The 23,997-nt window shown below is 40.3% G+C and overlaps 2 protein-coding genes across 5 annotated transcripts in view; both read left to right on the top strand.

The window, feature by feature from the left end:
* Positions 1 to 20,851, top strand: part of LOC135485625 (nephrocystin-1-like) — a 37,290-nt gene extending 16,439 nt beyond the window's left edge. For all 3 annotated transcript variants that reach the window (XM_064767860.1, XM_064767861.1, XM_064767859.1), the window contains 2 exons: positions 15,723 to 15,839; positions 18,935 to 20,851. In XM_064767860.1, coding sequence (XP_064623930.1) covers positions 15,723 to 15,839; positions 18,935 to 19,087 — 270 coding nt within the window. In that variant the 3' untranslated portion in view covers positions 19,088 to 20,851. The remainder of the gene's footprint in view (positions 1 to 15,722; positions 15,840 to 18,934) is intronic.
* A 775-nt stretch (positions 20,852 to 21,626) lies between these two features.
* Positions 21,627 to 23,997, top strand: part of LOC135485624 (uncharacterized) — a 147,177-nt gene continuing 144,806 nt past the window's right edge. Inside the window, exon 1 of one of the 2 annotated variants that reach the window (XM_064767858.1) lies at positions 21,627 to 21,717. The gene's annotated coding sequence lies outside the window, so the exon portion shown is untranslated. Of the gene's footprint in view, positions 21,718 to 22,196; positions 22,282 to 23,997 lie in introns of those variants that run through there. The other variant, XM_064767857.1, reaches the window with a different exon arrangement.

The raw sequence follows: 23,997 nt of genomic DNA, 5'->3' as shown, positions 1-23,997 counted from the left end.
AGATTGGTGAATTCCTGAGAGGTGATCCCTACTCTATTTCTAGTCCTGTAAAGATGTTTTCCTTCAGAGATTTGTTTATAGAAAATGTTCTCGAAAAACTTCACACCTGTAATTATGGTGTCGCCCAATTCGGAAAAACAGGCAACCTCGATAGCTCAATTGGTAGAGCAGAGGACCGGAAATCGAAAGATCTTTCGTTCAAATCCCAGTAAAGGCTGTGGATATTGTTTGCACCAGAAATGTTACCATCCACAATCTGAGTACACTGTCCATGAAACTATTTGAGGAGCATCTTGCCTGAATTTTCAACTTAAAAACAGATAAAAAGTTCTTGATACTGTTTTCACATTATATGATACAAACTCCTCCCTTCTCCTTCATGTAGCAAAATAACAATCTTTCATTTATCCCAAGATAATTTTCTATCTAATTTTCTGATTTTGTGCTCTTAAATCACATGAATGATTGGTTTGCTTGAAAAAAATATTGCTTCCAATGACAGCCTTGTTGTTCAACCTTTACAAATGTTTTATTTGCAAAATATTTGCTGTCTGTACTTGTCTTATGAAGCAATTAACCAATGTAGTTCCTCACTGTTCTTCTAGGGGGCGATTACATCTTAGCAGGCTTCAAGATATAAACTCCCATGTCTCAATTGACTTAGTGCGAGTGCCTTTATCCAGCCCCTTCTCACTTTGAAAAGGGTGTGCGTTATCAAGCAATAAATCCATCTTAGAGGCCGTTGAATGAAACACATTGGGCGTCTGCTTCCTCATATCATGTGACAGTGTTTGTATTCACCATTGTGGTTTGGTTACTCTAGGCAGGGATTTAGAGGTCGATTACCATTTTAGGGGCGATTACCATTTTTATTGAAGGGCGTGGATGCGTGGGTTTGCTAAAGCCACAAAAACGGATATTTTGTCTGGTTCGACCCCGCAGGCAACTTTGGGTAGGTTCATTATCGTAAAATAAACACTGCATGATTAGGCAATGTTCACGTAATAAGAGTTTAAGGAGAAAATAATCTTCAGGTTTGTTGACACTTGGCTGCCCCAAGAATTGCTGTTTCAAACGTGTATGAAAATTTGCCAGTTTACAGTTGTCAGAATTCATCTTCATGATCATGTTTCCTGCAAGGTGTCTCTATTGTGAGCTCAGCATCATGGCAAAAACATGCAACTGGCATCTCGACACTGATGGCTGAGAGTCCAAGGGTGTAACGTCCCTCCGCAGCTATATACTATCCATATAAGCCCTGGGAAATCTGCTGCAGGAATTAGGAATTGATCAGATTTAAAAATCAATCTGATTTGATCAACCTCGAATAGACAAGTTCACTGTCAGTGTTTTCTTTAAGTAACATTGATACAGATATAATGAATAGAAAATGTTCATCTTAAAAGAATTAATCAAAGAAATTAACCTTGAAATTGACAAGAGTCCTCCTCACATATCATTTTAATAAGATTTCCTCAGACATTCCAAGGATTTAACTATATTACCATGTGCTTCTCTGAAACGTATTTAATTTAGCTGGTGTGATCCCATATTACTTTTGAAACTGATGACCATGGATTAAAGAGAGTCGCAATTTCATTGTAACTAATCTTAGTCAAAAACTAAAAGGTTTGTTTAAGTGATCAACTAAATGAATCGCTTGTTAAATAAGTGCATATTTGAAATTTGAAAATAATTGAAATTAATGATGGGTTGACTGAATTGCACTTTTGGTGTCTCTTTGAAGCTGTGTCATAATTGTCAATTTTACTGTCTTGCAGATTTTTTCATTGGTCTTGGCGCGTAGGTTTTAGGAGTTGTCAGTAGCATTGGTTCCCTAAATCCCCAACATGCTAAAAGAGCATGTAGACTGGTAATGATTATTCCTCCTCCCCTACTAACGAAGAATCTTAATTCTGTTATTTCGTTTCAGCATGTCTAGCTATATTATCGTTCCTTAATCCCTAGACAATTTATTCTTTTATAGTGAAATTCATGACAAATTCTCGAAGGCAATCATCCCCTGTGGTATCTTAAACACTTTCCACTCCCCCCAATGTCGTCAACAATGAAACCCATTAAAGGAAATTATCATTGAATGTAACCACAAGAAAGGGACTAAAAGCCCTAATCAAATGCGCTGCATACATTTATGAAAACAAAACTTGGTAGAATACGAGATGAGAGGGGATCAAAGTGCGAACAAAAGTATAAGAGAAGGTTCTGCAAATTCATCAATAATTCATGGAGAAAGGGCTCAAAGGTAACAGGTGCGTGAAGGAGGCAAGGGCCACGGGCAGTCAATAGGACTTACAGGATTTATCCCCTCCTTGGGGCATTAGCCTCAGAGAACTTAGCAGATTCATCCCCTACTTTGGGGCATTTAGCTCTGGGCAAGGTATTGAAAGCAACAATGATAAGTTTATGACATATTTGCTGGTCATTTTGAAATGTTTGTTTAGATTTCACAGGCAAATAATAAATTTGCTCAGATGGCCAGAGACTGGTTTCAGAGGTTTTCTTGACCGGTAAAGGACTCGTGATATTTCATAAACGGTGATAATGTATTTAGCAATTTTACAATGTACAGTAGAACCTCTTTATTAATGGCACCCTTGGGACTGATAAATACTGTCCTTAAAAGGCAGGTGTGCTGATAACAGCAGTTGAAATGTATAGAAACAACCCATTTGCTACCAGTATCACTGTCTTTGATAAAGAGGGTGTACTGAACAGAGATATCTGCTAAGGGAGGTTCCACTGTATAAAAAATCAGTGGTGTCCATTGAATAATTCTAAAAGAACAACAGAAGCAATCATGGATTCCATATCCGATGAAACAAGGCCAGCAGAGTTTAGCCGCCTATGCTTAGTAAAGGAGTCCAAGGAAGCAATGAATGTTGTAAACATTTCTGCAAGAATTTACCCAAAGATCTCAATGCCCAGAAGGCGTGAATGATTCACATCGGCGACAAATAATGACATGGATATCGTCAGCAGAAAATGAACCACCAATAAAAAATTATCCCTGGATTATGAAAGACCCCGATGTAAAATGGTTTGCCTGGAGGAATCTTGCTAGTGACAGCCCTGGCGATTAGGGAATGCGTTCGACTTGCCAGAGGGGACAGCATTCTTCTGGAGAAGGGGAGAACCGGACACCCAAAATCATCAAACGCCATTTAAAAATCTTGGGGCACCTAAATCACCAGCCCATAGGGTGCAATCTCATTTCTGGTAGGTAGGGTAGGGTGCTTCCAAGGTAGGATGGTATAAGCTGCCAGGGCGGGCTTGGATGCCCTGACATATGGCCTTGTAGAGAACACTGAATATGGGCTCACAAGTTGCTGCTTTGGAATAGGTGCTATTTCTGTTCTGACTATTTGTCTGTAAAACAATTACAGTAGAACCTCTCTACTAAGGACACCCTCGGGACTGACAAATGCTGTCCTTAATATAGAGGTGTCCTGATTAGAGAGGTCAAATTGAATGGAAAGAACCAATTTGGAATCAAAACTAGTGTCCTTAATAGAGAGGTTGTCCTTAATAAAGAGGTGTCCGCTAAGGGAGGTTCTACTGTATATAATTTAAATTTCTCAAAATGGCTTACGAAGAGTTAAACGAAATCTCGCCATTACAAATCCCTCGATAAAAGATTATTGAATCCAAACACAAACATGGCATGATATTGCGGAAGCTACAATATCAAGTTACAGCCATGATGAATTAAAACTTTTCTCGAAGCAGCGTAGTTTGGTTACCTGCATCGCATGGAACGTGCAGATACGGTGAAGCACCTCCCTCGAGGCTAACTAAAGGAACAGTCGCAGAAATCCTGATTGAGTGATTAATGACATTCATATAATGAGGGTAATAAGGTTGACTAGCGATGCTTGGCTGCACTCCGCTCTTAACTAAAAGGGCGCTCTTGTGCAATGCTGTCATTTCTATTTTACCTCCAGACATAACCTGTTTTCATGACTTTGATTACAGCATTTACTGTTTCTATGGCAACTGAAGAGTTAGTTGAGTTGTAATTTGACTATTTTGGAATACTTCCTCTGTGGTTGAAATCTACAAAGGAAGGAGACTAAATTGCGGTTTCAGTTTTCAAGAGGTTAAATTTACAGCATCCTAATTTTCAAAAAGTGTCTTAGTTGATTCTGATAGATGCGTTTAGAAAGGATTTATCCTCTCCCTTGCGGAAATGTACCGTCTCATTACCTGCCTCAAAGTCCAGTGCAGATCAGTTGGGTTTGATATTGATGGCAGGCTGCTGCGATCACCGATTCTTGTGGCAGGTATCTGTGATGATCGGACCACGGCAAACATGCAATCATGATTGCAGGAAGTCGGCAATTTAAATCTCGTTTGTAGGTTGCTGTAGGAAAGGAACAACAAAAATGAATGCTTTCTCAATATTCAAAGGTGAAAAATATGTTAAAAGCCATTTGTGATAATGCTGATTTATCTCGATCTGAAGCTGTCAGCCCTGCGGGTGGAGCATATGGCGCGGGAGAAAGCATCCTGACTTCAGAACAAGGGACAAACATAAGTCCACTATCCAATTTCACCGCAGATGCAAGCCTGGCTTGAAGGCATAATTCTAGATCGAGGAAGGGAAGATCGAGGAAAGTGAAACTTATTATGAAAAAGTTTGCAAGGTGTATTTGTGGTTTTCAGCACCTGTATTTCAGTGTTGGACAAACAGATCGCCCAATAGCAGTGATTTTTTTCTCCTTATTCCTTCCGTCTTGTGATTTGATGAGAGTTTTAGTCTGCTTGGTAAATATTAGTCTTAGAGGACCCTAGGTTAGGTGACGGCTGTGTGGACATATGGGGATTATCTGTGGATTATGATTTGAGTGGTGCCCATCACAAAAATCTGGACAGTCGTTTGCCATATTCGTCGTGCAAACAGATTGCGCATTTGTGGCAGTCTGACCATTTTAATCAGCCAGCCGTCAATGTGCAATCTAAAAATATTTTTCATGAAAAAGTTTCATCTTCTGTCATCATATGAAGGATTTGTTCATGGTTTTTCGGGTTTGGGCAAATCAAGAAGAATTTTCTCCATCCAAACTGCAGAGCAAGGATTTCAGTCTAATGGGTGATATGAATAAAGACGAGCAAATGCTTTTTTCTAAAACTCCACATACATTTACACTAGGCCTTCTGTACAAAATTGAAGTAAAAGCAGTTGCTAATCTTTATTCATATCACCCATTGTCGGCTTCATTAGTAAATGTGATTGTCCTTTTTGGCGACTGTGCAAAAACTACTAGGTCGATTTCTTCAAAGTTTGGTGCTGAATACTCCCTGGAGAATAACAGCTCAAAGTTCCAATCAGATGCTGAAAAATAAAGATGTATCAATGCTGAACTTCGTCCGATCTTCAGGTGTGAAAAGTTCACCATATGTCCTGATTTTCGTCTCATTCCTTTTTGTTTTATCACACAAGCTCCAGGCAATATCCATCCCCAACTTAGACTCCCAACTCATGTAATGCTCATTAATATCCTTAGATCATCTTATGCTTATCCCACTGTCTCTAGCAATAGGGTATTTTCCCTTCCTCCTATCCTATTTTGAGACAACCCCAAGGCCCTTTCCATCAGCTCTTGTCCTTTACTCCCTAATGTGAAAAGTTCATGATGATATCTCCATACAGCAATACTTTTAACCTTTGCCCCTGTCTTTGTACCCTCATCTCTAGGCCTGAACCCTTGGTGAACTTCTTAATTCCCAGGTACACTAATATGTTGCAGGCCCTTGAAATACCTTGCTTCTTGTAATATTCACATTAGCAAGGGTCAATTGGAGATCACCCATCTGTGAAAATATCATTGGTGGCATCACTTTTCATAGATTATATATTTTTGCCTCTTCTGGTTCTAAAATGATGTTTCTCGTTATTTTTTGGCAGAAGAAATTCACCCAAAATAGATTGACGGCTGAGGTTGGTCAAAAATTGGAATAAAGAGCTGTGCTATCCCAACTATAAACATCCTAGGTGTGGGAATAAAAAATAAGTGGATGAAGGAGTAGGAAATATGTAGCCAACTTCAACTTTGTATAAGAACAAGGAAATTGTCCAAAATGTTTTGTCTGCAAACCACCAGGCAGCGCTACTCACAAAAAAGGTTGAGTCAATTTGACCTTTGACCTGTTTTCGATGTTGTGTCCATCGTGTCGTCTACAGATGGTGTATCTTCAGGCAAGGCTAAAGGCCCCTGTTTGATTGCACCACAAAAATACCTGAATAATGTGTGCAATTTGAATAAGAAAGTACAGAAAATGCACAAGTGATGATTACCAACTGAAAGCGACTTCCGAGATATTGCTGCTGATGCTGATCCATTCTTTTGATAGTCAAGTGATATTGAATCCAGGGAGGGATAATCGTGATGTAAATATCTCTTGATTCGAGTGATATCTTGGGGGCAGAGATGACCAGACAATGTGGCAATGCTGCCACTGTCCTCAGGCTGGCTGGGCCCAGTCCATGCTCTTTTGTAGAGGATGAACAAAAGTCTATCATGTCACTGTTCGAGAAAAGCCTTTGGACCAAAGAATCTCAAGACGAAAATGTATTTGAATGTGCAACATAGGCCTACCCTTAGGATTTAGCCATCATATCAGGTGCCTTTTTATATTCCCCCTATCCACCTTATCCTCGGCAAGTTCAATTGACAACACATGTAGGTTTTTCCCTCCTCATGTCACGGGAACAATCTGATGACTCAAAATCCTTGAGATTAGGATAATTCTTCCGGGCAGGTGAAACCCTTTCAGGAAGGGTCAAAATAACAATCACTTTGGAGTCAAATGTTGTCAGGCACAAGGCATATTTTTTTGGCCATCTGATCCTTGTCCAGTTCAATAGACAACAAACACATTTATTTCCTCAACTAAGGTCACTGGAACAAAGATTCGTATTACTTGAAATCCTTGAGATTATTCTAAAAGGCTTATTCTTCCGGGCAGGTGAAACCCTTACAGGAAGGGTCAAAATGACAATACGTTCTTCCTTTCCTCCCACCGGCAAGGATTTCTGTGGACCATCCTTGTGATAATCTTGTTATTTCTACCAACATCAGGGTCATTGCTACAGGAGCGGCAAAGGGTCTCAGGTGTCTGTACCTTTGTCTTTCGACCCTGATCCGTGTTTACCCTTGCCCTATAAATTGACCAGGGGTGAAGATAAAAAAACCCTCCTGACTTCCTTTCCATTTCATTGATTCAATCATGATGTGTTTCCTCACCCAAGAAAAATCCCGATGTGACCCTGACTTTACTGACATGGCCCCACCCTTCAAGATTACCCCCTAGAAAAGTCAAATTTTGACCCTGATTTGGATTACTGAGGATATTTTTGGACTCCCTTGAAGACAGAAATGGGCATTGTGAGAAAAAATCATCTGACACACCTCGGAAAAAAATTCCATACTGAGCATTATCATTTGTAACAACTTTGATGAAGAAGATACACCTTCTTGATCTTTGCCTCATCCCTTTATACCTGATACCCTGTCTCCTGTCTGCAATAAGCCCATTGTCTGCCATCTCATCTGATCCCTTCTATCACAAATCCATCGCCAGGGGCCAGCAATGACTATCTAATTTCTTTCCCTTTTCATATGACCTGTAGCGTATGGGCGATAACCTCAGCGATTCTTATTCAAAAGCAAGCGCCATTGACCGCACATTTGCCTTCGAGGGAGGTTCAGGTCTGGCACCTGATGGTGGGTGCGTCAACGCATCTGTAACATGATAACCAGGAGGAATTAAACAATTAAACAAGCCTCCCTTAACTTTGTCACAAAAGATCCCTCCGGGTCCCTTCGAAGACCTACCTGTGTTGAATGAATAAAGGAGCCAAACGCAACTTGTAGCACCGGAGGAGGCAGAACTGGACATTGAGAGCGTTTGTTCAGTTGCTTGTAATATCGGACACTTGAATCAAATGATTCGCGGGTCACTGGGGATAGTTCTCGGATCACTGGTCATTGCGTTCGTATTCGCTGTAACTTTTGCCACCCGATGCCAGCCTCGGAGGAGGTCCGAGATGACCTGGTCCCTGAACAACCAATCAGTCCACTCCAAAGGTTGTCACCAGTGTTACCAATGCTGAGGTCAGTTGTGGGGTCAAAGTGGTTTTCATTGCATGCTCTACCAGCATTACCCCCCCACTAGGCCTCAGCATCACTTTGCTCCATTATAACATTAGCATCCCATGTCTGGTTTGGTCATCGTGGTTTTCTACTTCAAGTGGTTGCACTTCTTTCGAAAAGTTGGGCTCATCGTTCAGGACACATGGAAAGTTATGGCCTAAACGTTAACTTTCCAGACTTCTAGCGTTTCAGCTAGAAGTCCAAAAAGGTCAGGCAGAAAAGAGAAGAGCTTGTATAGGTAGGGTGCGGCACCCTGCCTTTAAGGGAAATGCATTAGCTATTCATGGAGTAAGGCAGGGCCAAAAGAGAAATTGAGAAAAGGCACTATGCGTTTTGCCATGCTAAAACTCTTCACCTGAAACACTGGTCTGGAAATATTTGCCGTAGACCCAGCTTATTGAACACCCTTCTTCATTACTGTAACAGCCAGTTCTACTCAATCACAAAAACGTAGCATTCCTTTCACGGTACCAATTACAGCAACCACAGATTTCCATCTGTCACCGCCAATGTGATTTCATGCTGTTCTGACCCGGCTACGACTTGATTCGTAACAAGATTTGCTGAGGGTTTTTGCGGATAATGAGTCTGGAGATTCTGGATGACAGGGGTGACGTCGGTGAGCGATCCGGGGTTATGAATCATGATCCCATTGAGAAAATAACGTGTAACAATTACATTGGCGTGCTTCATTTACTTCTCAAATATTCCGATGATTATCCCGGGACCCAAATTGAGGTAGATCACGCTATCGTTCCACTTCATCAGGTGACAGACAATAGGCGATTGGTTCGTTTGGTTGCACCGGAGGCGAGGTGGAAGTTTTTGGTGGTTAGATTGTAGGGTAAACCATTTGTAACAATCGTTGCTAATGCAGAATGTATAGGTTTGTTAATGCACCCAATGAGTTTCCTGTTTGGAATTTGACACCTTGGCGTTGATTGCTTAGATCATGCAGAGGTTGGGAGAATGGGAGCTGGAGGAGATATGCATGTTCCCAGATTGAAGCAGCTTTTGCTCTCTTAAACATAGTTTTATCTCTCACTTAAAGTGATGCATCATTTGACTGGCTAGTGTTGTGTTTGATTGTATCAAATCTCCATGCGATTTCATTGCGTTATGGAAAGTGGAATAGCGACTCTGACCACTTATTGGCTGAGCAATCTATCAATTTCGCTCAAGTGTCATTCTGTAAACAATATCTGGTGTGGAAATTATCAAAATTATTGATATTGGCTGAAAATGGCCAGCTATTATTCATCCGATATCACGCGATCTATTGACGGGTATATTCTCCTTGATGAATTGGATTCTGGGATACAACTGCTGCCAATAGCATGCTTATTTTGTCGTCAGGATGTAGCGAACCCAGAGTGGGAGATTACTGTAATGTTGCAGTAAAACTGAAACTGGCAAGCAAAAGTACCTTTATGCTTAGCTATTTAGGACCTCTAATGGACGTTTAATAGCAAAACTGCTATTTTCAACACCAAAAGACAGAGATTTCAATCGGGTGTTTATTCATTACTTGTTCAGTCTTTTTTTTGTTGACCATTCTGTCACCAACCTAATGGAATAAGCTCACGGCAGTTGGTAATCTGATAAATTATTTTCAAGAATAGAATCGTAACACTAATTAAAAATTAATATCTAATGAATTGATAATGAATTAATCAAAACAATCCATGAAAAATTAGGTTAATAAGAGGTTATGATAAACTACTTAAAACATGCCATCAAGGTGCAGCCACTGGATTTTATACAGTGGTTTTCTCCTTTAGCTATTTGTGGTCAACCCAATTATGGGTTAATCGCTTGAGACAATAACCCTCGGGCCATTTGTGAGATTTTTGGATGGTCTATTTCAAGATGTTTAAATGAATTCTTTGCCGCCTCTTACCCTGGGACCCCTTGGCTTCCAGGCCAGCGAGACACTGTGAGTCATTCCCAGGGATATGGTGTGATGATCCAGTGGAGCAGCCAGCACGTGCTGCCTCCGCTGAGTAGACTTCTTCTTGAGTAAACATTGCCAGAATTAGAAAAGAATTGTCTGAGAAGAATGCTTTTCTTTTATAATTTCAACTTGATAATTTCAGCTGGTGTTCGCATTCAGCATGTTCAATTTTGGATGGTCAGTGGGTTGGCAACACCACTAGAACCTCTTTATCAGGGAAATTCTCGTGGCTGACAAATGCTGTCCTTAATAGAGAGTTATCCTGATTAGAGAGTTAAGATTGAATGGAAACAACTGACTTGGAACAAAGCTAGTGTCCTTTATCAGAGAGGGCGTCCTGAGAGAGGTTCCACTGTACCAAACCAGTATAGTGGCACGATGCTGACCTTGGAAGCTAACTTACCGGGTTGACATCTAAATAAGCGACTATAGGCTACTTAAAGTTTTTTACCTCGATACCTGAATAGATCGGCTCCGTTCCATTCCTCATCCTTGCATCGCTAAGAGTGATCAAAAAGCAATTAAACTAAGAGATAATTGTCGGAGGTGAGGAAACATCTTTGTGACATCAAAGGAACTGATGGGCTGTATTTGATTAATGACTGAAACAACATAAACCTGGCTCATGTTTTCCGTGTCGACTTGGACCGAAATTACTTCATGTCATCCACAGTGATAGCATATGTTGCACGGTTGTTGTTTTGGTGGAAATTCTGATGATAAATGCCTTCTTGAGTCGGAAGGAAGAACAAGAACTGATCGGTTCTAATCATATGAATACAATCAGATCTGCTGTAAAGAAACGAATCAGATGAATTGGTCCTTTGGAAAGTTTAGAGCAATCTCTCGTGAGCCTGTTAGTTTTTGGCAGTAGCAAGCATGAACATGATGAAGGTCAAGTCTGTCGCGTAAGAATCGCGGGAAACCAAAGCAGCAGTGAGTACCAATACTCCTGTCAACCAACCAACCAAAACCGCTTCTAGTAGCCTGATGAAACTGTCAACGTTGACATTGCAACGCATCAAACAATTCTCTCCACGATTTATTGAAATGTAATGTAATACGACAGAAGCAATTATTACGTCATAGAATGACAGACATTGCGGTATTCTTTAGGCACTTCAAACAATTGTTACCATTATTGAAATGTAACGTAATAAGGCATGAGCAATCTTTGTGTCAGCCTCGAGCAATCCTTGAGTTGATTCTGAGGCAATCTAATACAGAACATAAGGTTCAAAGTGGTAAATATTGCAGAGGCAGGAACGCATTGTTGTTGGTCTTTCGAGCTGTTGGCGTCTTGCCTGCATCGAATTTTGGAATTTTTAACAGTTGCAAGTATGTTTTGAGGAAAGAGAGCAAGCTATGAGCGCCGTGCCAACACAGCAATATTAATTTTTATGACCTACGACCACAGAGATTTGTGGTTGAGTGTCAATTGAAACAAAGCACAATGTTGAAGAAAGCAGTCACAGCGATATCTTTCTCTTTTGCTTTGCAATATCAGTTCACCATGACTAGTCCTAAACCTTTGAATAAATAACGTTTTGTGGCATTTGGGAAAAAATTACAATACTTTTGTTTGGCCTTACTCAGTCATCAATGGTGGCTTCCTTTTCGAACAAGGCACGATGTTGACACAACGCCACTCAACCTAGACGCAAGAGTGCCGTCTCTGATGATCTTACCCCATATTAGTGTATCTTTGGTTAATTGTTTCCTGTCGTGGGGACCGGGGACCACGGTATACCGCCGTGCGATTCCGTGTCTTCGCTAAATGAATGAAATGAGATTGCCGCACAGGATGAAACCGGAACTGTTGAGGTGATTGATGGGTCCAGGGATGCGATGGGGGGGGGGCTTATTAGAGTAAATGTCGCTCAGATCTAAGAGGACTTATTAAGTATGAATGCAATCTAATACAATTCATTATTCGAACTTTATCCGAGGCAACTGCTTTGGCATTGACGGATTTGTTTGTAATTTTCAAAAATAATTGACTCGATAACAATGTCATATACAGATTGGCGTTGCTTGGAAGAAAGTGTAGATGTTGTTGTAAATTCTTAGAGTTGAGTTGGAAGAGTTGGGACAATTTTAAGAGGTATTGCTGTAGAAATTTAGAAAAATATCTTAAGGTAGCAAATTATCATGAAGGAAGATTACATTTGGAGAATAAAGCAGAAGATTTTTAGTAATTTTATGAACTTTGATCTTCAAAGTGAGTTCCTTTTGTTCGTATCATGCTTGGAACAATGGAAGTAATTACTTTGCCGCTCAATTTGTTGATGAGTTCTTGTTTGTAGATCCAATCCCTATAATAATTGTGGCATACAAAGTGTTGCTCTGTTGGTTAAAGCAACAACTGTGAAACTTACACCTATGTATCAATATATGAAAAATCTAAAAACACGGCTTTTTGCTGCAAACTTTAAACAACGATGCTAATAGATTTAAACCTTATCCAGATGCAAGTACATGAATCTCTGGGAATGTCATGACATGTTGTTTGCAATGTGGTTCATCTCACTAAGACAGGTTCTGACTTCCAATTCCTTCTTGATTCTGTGTTATAGATCTTATTTGAGTTTTTTGCATTAAGTTGCCTCAGAAGACCTGGTGATACCAAAACGTTTATAGTGATGATTCCTTTGAAAAGTGCTGTCTATAAAATGGACTTACATGTGCAGTGTCTCTAATAATACCATGTGCCTATCAAGTGGTAATTCTTGGAAATGGGCAAACTCATCTTTCTGATATAAAAATGATGTATGGGACAAACGGAACAAGCGAGACTCGTGTGAATGGCAGATCAATATAGCCCAGGGTCGTGAAGTGAGCTGGAGGGCTTTACAGTGGTTACGAGTACCTCTATAAAGTGGCTGCGGTTTACCCATTACCATCAATGAAGGTGTAAAATATTGATATGACACGTTCGCGTTTTGTCTCGGTTTCCTCATTACGTGCTGAAGCCGAAGATAATTTGGTTCCTGGGTCTACCGTGCTACCACTCTTTTCTAGGTGACAAATTTGAGTTTCGGCGGGATTTGGTTTTTGTCTCCATCTTGTACTCTTGAGATCCTCATGAGGGAGATGCTGTTATAACCGAGGAAAACCTCTGCTTGAAGCAATGTCTCAAATCCTATCTTGGAAATATTGCAGGCAGTTCTTCAGGATTTAGCCAAGCAAGTGTTCACTTCAGAGGTTTTGGCATCTACTGGTGACTTGATCAGTTGATGACTCGAACAGAATCTTGGTGATGTCATGGCCTAGTTCTGCAGACTTCACAGATATGAGTGGATGTTGCCTAATGCTTTCTGGAGCAATATTGCCCAAGGCTATTCGGAGCAACATCCATGCTCCCAAAGACCCAATCAAATGACCATTCAAAGCTGATCTTGGTAACCGACCACCTCTTTTAGCATGTCTAGTGACCTGATCAGGTGACCACTCCAACCCTATCTTGGAAACGGCACAGGGAGTGTCTCCAGTCTTAGCCAAGCAAGTGGTTCTCACTGTGCCGCCCTCCTGTGCCGCCTGATGTTGACTACTCAAACAGATCTAGGAAATGGCATGGACTATATATCCAGTTTCACGTAGCAAGCATGCAGTCACCTCTACTGGTGACCTGATTAGCTGACAACTCAAATCTGAACCTTGGAAACAGCACGAACTGTGTCTTTGGTTTCGTCTTGCAAACATACCATTGACTTAATTGTTAGTCTCGATGAGTTGACTGCTCATTCTCAATCTGGTAACAGCACTCAGTCTTTCCTGTTGACGGCATGCAGGATTTTTGTCCCAGTTTTAACCTACGTTTGCGTCGCCCTATGTCCTAATCAGTTGACCACCCATCTGGTTCACGCTGAGTCAGTGTTGTATGAGATTATCACGGTCCCTTGCTTGTGTAACTAATAAGGATCCAACACGGTCAATCGCCTCCTTTGATGCCATGTTTTCTACTAAAGTCATATTAGGCAGACCTTGTTTTGGTCTATTCCCACTCAAGTTGGCCCAGATCACCTATCAATTTTCGTGCAATGTACATGAAATGTACAAGTGGTACCTACCGATTTGAAGAAAAGATTCATGGGTCTGGCGAAAATCTCTCCCAATGAATTGCATCGACAATTGGCTGTTATCAATAAAACAGGCTAGTGACCCCTCCGTCCAAAGCTATAAATTAATTGTGCAAGAACCAAGTAGAGAATGCAGACAAATTGCTCGCCGTGGCTCTTAAATTATCTGGCCAGATTGGTTGTGATTAGATCAGCAGGGATTTCCAACTGTCTGGCGCTAGCGTTAATGTGACGATAGTGTCCCGGCTGGGTTTTTTTCAGATTTTTGCTTTGCTTGGGGATAAACGCCAACAGGAATAAATTGATGCTGAAGCCACTTGAAGTTTTGCCTGAACACAGTAACAGGACATCTATTTTAAAGTCTCATTCGAAGGACTGAAGAGCCAGGAATTTGAGTTCCTTGAAAGCCACGCCGGTTCATCCAGAAATGCAATCCTGGGTTCTCCCAAGGATGGACACTGGGCCCTATTACATGGTAGTCAGCAGTGTTAACCACTAGGCTATGAGGCTCCTTAATTCATCATGATAGGAGCATCGACATCAACGACAGCATTTTGGATTTGGCCCACGGCCCACAGCCCACACTTGTTTGCATACCTTCCTTCAAAGCTGAGACTACTTTGTTCATAACTTCAAGCCACACCAGAGACCATTATAGGCTGCGGCAAATTAACAATTAGTCTTTGCTGTCTATCTATCACATTATATCTTCATTTGGCCGCTGGATTAATAAAAAGTCTCATTAGGGACCGGTGGTGCCTGGATATAGAAATCCTGATGCTGCTGATTGCTACAGGTGTGTCTGTGGATGAATGATGCAATGGTCATGTTCTAAGTGGAGCGCGTCTTCGAGTTTGGTATAGAAGAGGGTTACAAAAATTTCTTGCAAAAATTAACTTCTGAAGAGACCCAATAGTGATTGCCCAAAAAAGCATTCATCCAAGACAATTAACTAGATTATCAAGAAGCCCAATAAATTTCAGTTTTGTGCAGATATAGCATTATGTGAAGGGGTTGAGTCAAAGAAGTCATGCAATGTCTGATAGATTTGGCCTTGGAGAACCAAATGGTACACCGTGTCATTTGATGAAAAAAAGGAAGCCACTTGAACTCTATTCATCTTTTGACAAATTTAGATACCTTTGTCAGTGTCCTAACCTTGAAATCCTAATATTGTATTTTCCGCCCTGACAATGACTGAATTATATGTTTTCTTCAGTGTTCTTATGGAATCCTATCAAAAGTTTCAGGATAATGATAAAACAATTTTCTGCTCTGTATACGTAATTTTAGTTTTGAGCTTTTTATACTGAAAATGATTGCCTTTATGACGACATCTTTTGTTGTGTGAAGCCTCCAACATGTCAGAATGAACAACGATGAGATGGTTGTAGCCTTCATTTGTGATATTTTAGTTTAAACCTTTTTGTCATGATGCATGTTCATGAATCTGCTGAAGCCATGCGAGAAAGATGAATTTATCACGCTAATTATCCTTTCCTTGTATCTTTGCAGAGAGATAACGAGCATATGAAGGGCCTGTTTCAGAAGACCTACATGGAGACAGTCTACCCCTTGCTGAACATGAGCAGCCTCCCACCACTCAAGCTTGGACACAAGAGGAACGAAGATGTTGGTATCTTTCAGGTTTTGTTTTTTGGATTGGGCAGCGTATTTTTGGGGGGAGGAGGGGGGGGGGGGGGTGCTGTGCGATGAGGAACATCGATGCCTTTACACGATATGTGACTCGCTCTACCAAAACTAGGCGCTTGTCGCATCTGAACTCGACAGGTTGATACGGACTTGTTGTTCATTTCCCTATTGTAGACCTTTTGTGAAATCTATTACAAACTGATTTGGTCACATTTCACAAAAGGTCTACAATAGGGAAATGAACAACAAGTCCGTATCAACCTGTCAAGTTCAGATGCGACAAGCGCCTAGTTTTGGTAGAGCGGGTCACATATGACAAATTATGAGCAGCCTTGATACTGCCACTCCAACTCTTACAAAAAAGGAATGAAATGGGAATTTTTCGGTTGGTTAGTAGGGGGCCTTGGGTTGATCATCTGATGAAGAACCATCGACATAGAAAACGCCTACCCCTTACTCAATATGAAAAGCCTCCTGATACTCCAGGGGACACAAGAGGAATGAAGATGTACAAATCTTTGGATGGGGCTGGGGGTTCTTGGGGGGGAGGGGAGGGTCATGAGAAAATAAAGGACCAACATCTACTGTCTGTGCCTTACTTGTCATCACTACCAATACCATTCCAATCCAGCTGGGACAATAGCAACCAAAGAACCTGACAATCTTACAAAATCTTACAAGGCATTTAGTTTCATCTGGCTAAGTCAGAGCTAAAATGTCAAGGCCATTTATCTCTGCCATAACCTTGGAAGATAATGATGAAGCCTGTGATGACGGCATAACAAACAAAAGAATATGTTACACAAGTCAAGTGTCATTGGTAATGAATTGGGAGAGTGTTGCTTGCACTTTCCTCCTCTGATGTACAAGAGAAGACTTGGTGAAGGAGAGTGGAGAGGTCTCGTAACAAGTGGTGTAATTTCTGACTCTTGTCAAGACTGTCTTAAAGCCTGAAAAAGTGGCAAAATAACTGGAAGTTTTATTCTTAGTCTTATGGAGGCACCTCAGAGACAAAATAAAGGGTACTCTTTTTACCACATCTTGTGCAAGAGGAAAGCGAGCAGAAGTCTAAAGAAGCGCTGTTGCCATCCTTCAGTATGCCAGAAACAGAGAAAATCTGATGCGAATATCTGTTTTTGCCACTCTTTCATAAGAATAACTTTCTATGAAATCGACTTCAAGCAAGTTTATCTGCAGCCATAAACTCAACATAAATTGTCATTAACCCTGATGAAATCCTATTTGTCCGACGCGTAAAAACCGTGCGAAGTTTGTCATCATATGCACGGCCGTTCTCTGTTAATGGTACTTGACCGTTGCTCGTAAATTGATGTTGAGGACGATGCGCAGACTCGTAATGCTTTGAGTAAGGTCGGGGCCATCTTATTTGCATTGGCGTAAAATGTAAAACTCGCCGGTCCATAAAACCAATCTCGTTACCCACGCCGGGCATGTGCACTTGCTTGGATTCACCATCCATCTTCATTTTAAGGCCATTAGATGCCCACCTGCCGTATGATGGCCGTGTTAGATCATTCCGGCACATGAATAACCAGCATCTCGTGCGGCTTCACAGATTTCTGTAACATCTGCATGCAGGGTTTTTACATTGGAATATGAATGGTCGCCGGTCACCAAGTGATATGTGCGGTTTCCGTGTCTGTAGTGGCGTGTTGTCTTTTTAAAACGTCTAGATACGCAATGTGTCTGGAAAGAACGCAGTTTGTCATCTGGAGAATCGAGTCCTTATGAAACATGTAACTGTCTGTGTGATTATTTGAGATAAATACCAATACTGCAGTGCCCAAGGTCAATTCCAGTAGAAGCCTGTAATTGGGCTGAAAAGACTTGAAAAATCATCGGCGTTTCTCCTTGGGTTCATTCCTCTTTGGTGTGCAATTAGTACGGTTTCTGTACCAACTTAAATGCTCTTGACATTCTGAAATCCAAGATGAAAATTCATTGCCGCGTCTTCAAGATGTGTTCTCGTAACATGGTTTCCTGTACCAGTCTCATGCAGTCGTCCTACCACTTGAAGGTCATTACTCTACAACTTGAAGGTCATATCATACAACTTGAAGGTCATTACTATAAAACTTGAAGGTCATTATCATACAGATTGAAGGTTATTACAATCCACCCTGTCTGTGAAGTCCAGTTTGTACAATTCCAGAATTAACCCTTGAAAGCTACGACGGTCATGGGCATCGCAAGGTGAAGGTTCATTGGAGGGGATGAATATAATATTTATTGTATGACCCCTCTTCATTTTAGATTTGTAGTGACAAATATATATTTGACAAAAACTGCACTTATATGAAAAAAAATTATCGAGAGCTGCTACAGCTGAGGTATTGAGTATGCATTATTTGAATGCCCATTTATCACAATACCGAGTAATATTTTTGATTTCGTTTTAAGATTAGCGCCTCCAGGCCACTCATAAATTCATCCTTCCACTTTGATCTTTTACCAATGCTTTAATCCTGTTTTGTTATTACCCTTTATGACTTTGCACAAATGAGGTGTTTCTGGCGGCTGGAAAATTATGCTCCGTCGTATCGGGAACGACTGCGCCATCATCTCAAATATTCTTTGGCGTTTAATTGAATTGGATTTTAATCCTACGGGATCATTCGTTCAGAAGCCGGAGGGCATGGACAGGAGGTGTCGGCCATTAGCCGGCTCATAAGCTCGAGTTACGCCGATGAATCATGTAGTGAATTATGGCGCAGATAATGTCGGCAACACCCAAAATTGAAATTTCTTGAAGGTTTTAATGAGTTTTGAATAACTAGGTGGCTCACATTTCATCGCAATCTGGAAGTCTGATGGCTGACGATTTACCAACTGTAATCAATTTGGAATAGGAGCTGGTATTAAAAGGGATGCAAAATGTGCTTTGGTAAATTTTCTTCAGTTTGTAAGGTGATCTTGATGTTGAGATATTTCCTGCCAATACTAGTCATTTTGCGTCTGATAAAAGTATGGATATAATTTCTTTTAATTCTATCTTCTGCTGTGTTCTTTGTCCCTATACTCATGCAAAAACTGCCCTTGTTTATATTTTTCAGGTGCGGCAGTTAGAAATCCAGAAACTTTTGCGGATAGCCCGAGAGAAGCAGACAATCCTCGCCTCACTTTTATCACCAGAAATCATATATAAACCATTCAACGTCAATGAGCTCTCCTTCGATGTGATTTCACCGTTCTGCACGGTCAAATAAGACAATAACAGAATACTGGAACATATGACCCATCACACCAAATTGGGTAATAAGTCGCTTGGCCTAGCTTTGAGCAATCACCAACAGCGACTGACTTCCAAATTTGGTGTTATGACCGGGTCGCATATGACATTTTTGCCAGATTATGGATTAGCTGTATACTCAGATAGATCACTAAACCAGGACTTATTGTGTAAGTCACTAGGAGATGATTTTAGAATTATGGTGCAAAATGTTGGAGTTGTCCGAAACTACCTTTAGTCCAAATATTGCTGTGCCATGTGATTCAAGAAAGAACGACACGAAATTCAGGAGTGAAAGAGTTAAACACTCAGCACATGTTAATTAAATAACCCTCGTTAAGAACAGCCCTCAATGACTACTTTGTATCTACTTAATTGACTCGTGAATGATTAAAAATTCATCCAAAGTTCCCAGACTACTATTGTGTTTTTGGCTACTTGACAGAAAGTTTGCCTCCAAATATATCATAATTAAAGTAATTTCTGTCCAAATCAATGTCTCAACGACTTTGCAAAGACGACACTTCGCATTGCAAAAGCAATATTTACTTTCAAATATATGTCTGATTTCATTTTTGAATAAAAAAAAATATGAAGTGTCATTTGTCACATAGAGATGCCTAATTTTATTTGATTTTGAAAATCGTTGACCGATGCTGCACGCTCATTTTGGCACAATTTAAAATCTACATTCGGTTGTTCCTTATTTTTTCACTGTCTGCAGTTTCAAGGGTTTTTTGAAGGACTGTCTCTTCATTGTCTAAGATCGATGCAAATTTACCTGAAATCTTAACATAAACAGTTTTAACCATTGAGGTTAGCAAGATTTTGAAAAAGGTTGCATAACTCATAATATGGAAACAGTTGGAATCTTTCCTTATTGTGGGTGAGAACAATTACATTTGTAATGAGATATTGTGTATTAAAGTTCAGAAGTGCATGTAATATAATGTGTAGTTATAGAGGTTTTTTGTTAGTTTATGAGGAAACTAGATGTCAGCATTTATCAAGTGTATATCAGATACTTAGGAAACTTTTAGCATCTTTCTTACAGCCTTTCCTTCATATCAGTTTTACATCAGAATAGCAGCTAGGCTATCAGTAATCTGACCATTTTATCATGTTGAATGCCATGAAATTTGTAAAATCAAAGAAGTTAATTGCCGTCCATTTTGTATATTTTTGATGTCAGATTAAATGGCACTCTGTTGTATGTTTTAAGATTTGAGAATAAATGAAATTGAGAGTGAATGATTTCTATTATTCCGGAAAGGATCCAGAGTGCCTGCAGCAGAAATCTTGTACATTCAGAGAATTTAGCGAATTTATTACACAACTTAATCCAATGGGAAAACCATTCTTCCCCTAGGAACTCAATGATCCCCTTGTCAAAATGAAATAATGATAATATCAGGAGATTTAAAGGGACTATCTGGACGTGGGATTTATCTCTGTTAATCGGTAGTAATGCCAATGATGAAAAACACTCCTGATAAGTTTTTTGAAAAACAATTCCTCCAAAAATCAGATTTAAGTGTTGATTCAGGTTAGTCTTGAGAATGTTTTGTCCAGATAACTCCTGTACCATAGTTCATGTACTGACCATATTTGTTGGTGATTTGTGACCATCTACTTTGTCAAATGTAATTGCTAGTTTATTGTAATGATAAATGCAACATATATTTATTTATTTTTGTACTCTTAGCCATTTATATGTAAGTTGTAAATTCAATAAAACAATGAAGAAATAAACATATCGTTTGAATTCTGTGGAGGAATAGTCACTGCCCCAGGGTGTCCCAAAAATAACTCCACTACCGGTTGCTGTGGATAGATAGCTATATGAAATTGGGTAATTTGGGCAACATGATGACCTTAATTCATTCCTCGGAGGCCATGAATTGCCATAATGTTTTCAGTTGCTCAGTAATTTTTGTAGAATCTTATGGAAATAGCTTTATTCTAAGGTCTCCTTGTATTGGTTGGCAATCCTTGATGTCCCCTCCCCAACTGGACTTCTGGTGAAATGATGCAACATCTTAAGAGAAAAAATATTTTTGATGTGGACCCATTTCAGCCAGTACCATGTCCTGCTTTCCATGTCTGAAATCTGCCCACTCATTGTCATCAAGACATGCCTGTCCCCACCCTTGTCGCAAACCAAGTCCAGGGCTACATAGTCTCTTTATCAAGTATCTTCTCCACACAAGTTTCAACAGCCCAATACAGTTCTATGGATCTAAGAACTGTTAGAATTGGTTGTTATATAATCAGAAGTGGGTGAACTACAGATAAGTTTAATCCCACATTGATCCACAAAGTCTTTGACATAGCAAGACTGCTCACTGGGACACTAGTGATACAAGCCACAGCAGCCTTGATGGTTAAATCCGAGAGGAGCGCAAGTTCTGTCTGGAGAACCCATCAACCAGCCATCCATAGCTGTCATTATCAGTTTGTGCGCAAAACGAGTGGCGGCGCTCACTGTCATAAAACACTAAAACTCCCTTATTCGATCAGTTACGCACGCGTTTCTTACAGTAGTTACTTTCGATAACGCGGCTGCAGCAGAACTCACGAAGGATTACGATTATATTGTTTTGAAAGGTTAGTTGTGGGCTTTTAATTTGTCGGGTTTGGGAACAGTGGCACATGTCTCCAAACATGTCTGAGAAGTTTCCCGCGCAAATATTATTTACTAAGTGCTGTGTCATTGAAGTGATTGCGTAAGAGAATGTATCTTTTCTTACAAGTGGCACGGTAATCGGGACCGTTGTCTCCTGCCCTGCCTCCTGTTAAACACCCCCAGGAAAAACCCGGGAAAATTCCACATTAGATAATGACCCGCGCTTTTTGCTCAAACTTCGCAGTAAAAATCTTTGTCTATGGACAACCGTTGATGCCTTTTCAATATCACAAGATCTTTACTGTTTACTTTTGAGGTTATCAATAAGTATTTTGATGCAAATTTGTCCAAATCCTGGCTTATCTACACCGAAACGGGCGCCACAACGTGTCTGAGCATGCTTGCCATTCTGTGATTGGCCGATATGTGGAACATGACATCATCGACCAAAACAAGGCTACATGGATTTGCTTTGTGTGCTTAGATATCTCAAAAAATTGCGGGAAAGTACATTGGTGTGGATAAAGTAATATTCTATCGACAAGGTAGGTTAGAATTTGATTGAATTATTATGTTTAGATGTTCTTCATAAAGTTTTGTTCAAATTTTTACTCATAAACCGCATTTTAAGGCGAGTTCATGTGATGATAGTTTGAGGTGACGTGAGGCCATCTCGGTTCTCGTCTGCTCATGTATATCGTCTGCTGAATATGCATGCTACTTGCCGCATTTGCATGCTTGCAGCATGGGGGCGATGTAAACGAACTAAATGGACGCATATTCTTCTCTTCTTTGGGCGTTATATCAAAATTTGTTCACAATCATAACATAAAACTTGTTTTGAGTGAAATTTCTTGGAATTTATCCACTTTTGTTGCTGAGAGAAAGGTCCGGTTTGGTGGCCCAGTTTTCCGTTTTTGGCGCGTTTATCTTCAGTCTTCAATAATGGTCAATTACCAAGCGAAGCGCGTTCTCGATCAAATCGTGACAGCTCGAAGGCCTTATACCTGCATTATTCCCATAAACTTATAAACTTCTGTAGAAGCCTATGGACGTGAATAGCCATGCGGGTTTGTTTTCATTCTGAAGTGTGGCACCATGTGTTATGATAGGTTGCCCAGAAAGGTTGCATGCGTCTGTTGAGTTTTCTTTTTCAATGCAATCTGGGTCATTGGTTGTGAATGCTTCCAGGGTGTTGACTAAAGTTTTGTGCAACGGCCATGACAGGTGTTCATTTGATATTAACTCTTCATTGTAATTAAGGGTATTAAAGGGGTGTGGCCAGTAAGGGTTGTGGGGTATGTGGTTGGGTGGGTGGGTGCGATTTCCTAATAATCTACAAATATTTTAAAGGTTGTCTGTTTCAGATTATCACAATCTTTGAAGTATTGTCCCCAAAATAGGCAAGTTCACTTGAGTATTGAACCCTCACCACACCCTTTGGCCAGAGACTAGAACTGAGTTAGAACTGACTATTTGACAAACATTGGAAGGGGCTCTAGCTGTGCTGTGGACCCCTGTTGTCTTGTTAGTTTGATTTAAAGGAAGATATGGAGTAGGTGGCTTTGGAGAAAAGGTATCAAAGATAAAATGAGAGACACTGTTACCTCTAGGAAAAAAACAGAAGTTCCAACAGAACAAACTAAGCTTGAACTTCTCATGGAATTTCTGGCCTTCTTCTGCTTTTATGGCAGTCATTCTACAGCGGTGGACATCTCTCTGTTAAGGACAACCTCTCTATTGCAAATAAGGGACACTAGGTTTGGTCCCAAATTGGTTGTTTCCATTCAATTTGACCTCTCTAATTTGGACACCTCTCTATTAAGGACAGAGCTTGTCAGTCCCGAGGGTGTCCTTAATAGAGAGGTTCTACTGTTCTTATATTACTGAGATCAAAGTAATGGGAGTTTTTAGTGATTCTTAATTTCAAAATTGTTCATGTCATGGCTTGTTAGATGTTTCAACTAACCGTTAGCTTGTGGCCTACCCTTAAGGGGAAGGCTATTGAGGCACTTATTTAAACCTCATCTTACCATAGGCTTTAAAAACCACGACTTCATTCATTTATAAAGTAGAACCTCTCCATTAAAGTCACACCCTCGGGACTGACAAGTGCTGTCCTTGATAGAGAGGTTTCCTGATAAGAGTGGTCAAATTGAATGGAAACAACCATTTTGTGACCAAAATTGGTGTCCTAAATAGAGGGGTTGTCCTTATTAGAGAGGTCATCCTTATTAGAGAGGTCATCCTTAATAGAGATG

The sequence above is a fragment of the Lineus longissimus genome, chromosome 3 (genome assembly GCF_910592395.1).
Source record: "Lineus longissimus chromosome 3, tnLinLong1.2, whole genome shotgun sequence".
NCBI classification, from domain to species: domain Eukaryota; kingdom Metazoa; phylum Nemertea; class Pilidiophora; order Heteronemertea; family Lineidae; genus Lineus; species Lineus longissimus.
This window is presented reverse-complemented; position numbering and strand designations above follow the sequence as displayed.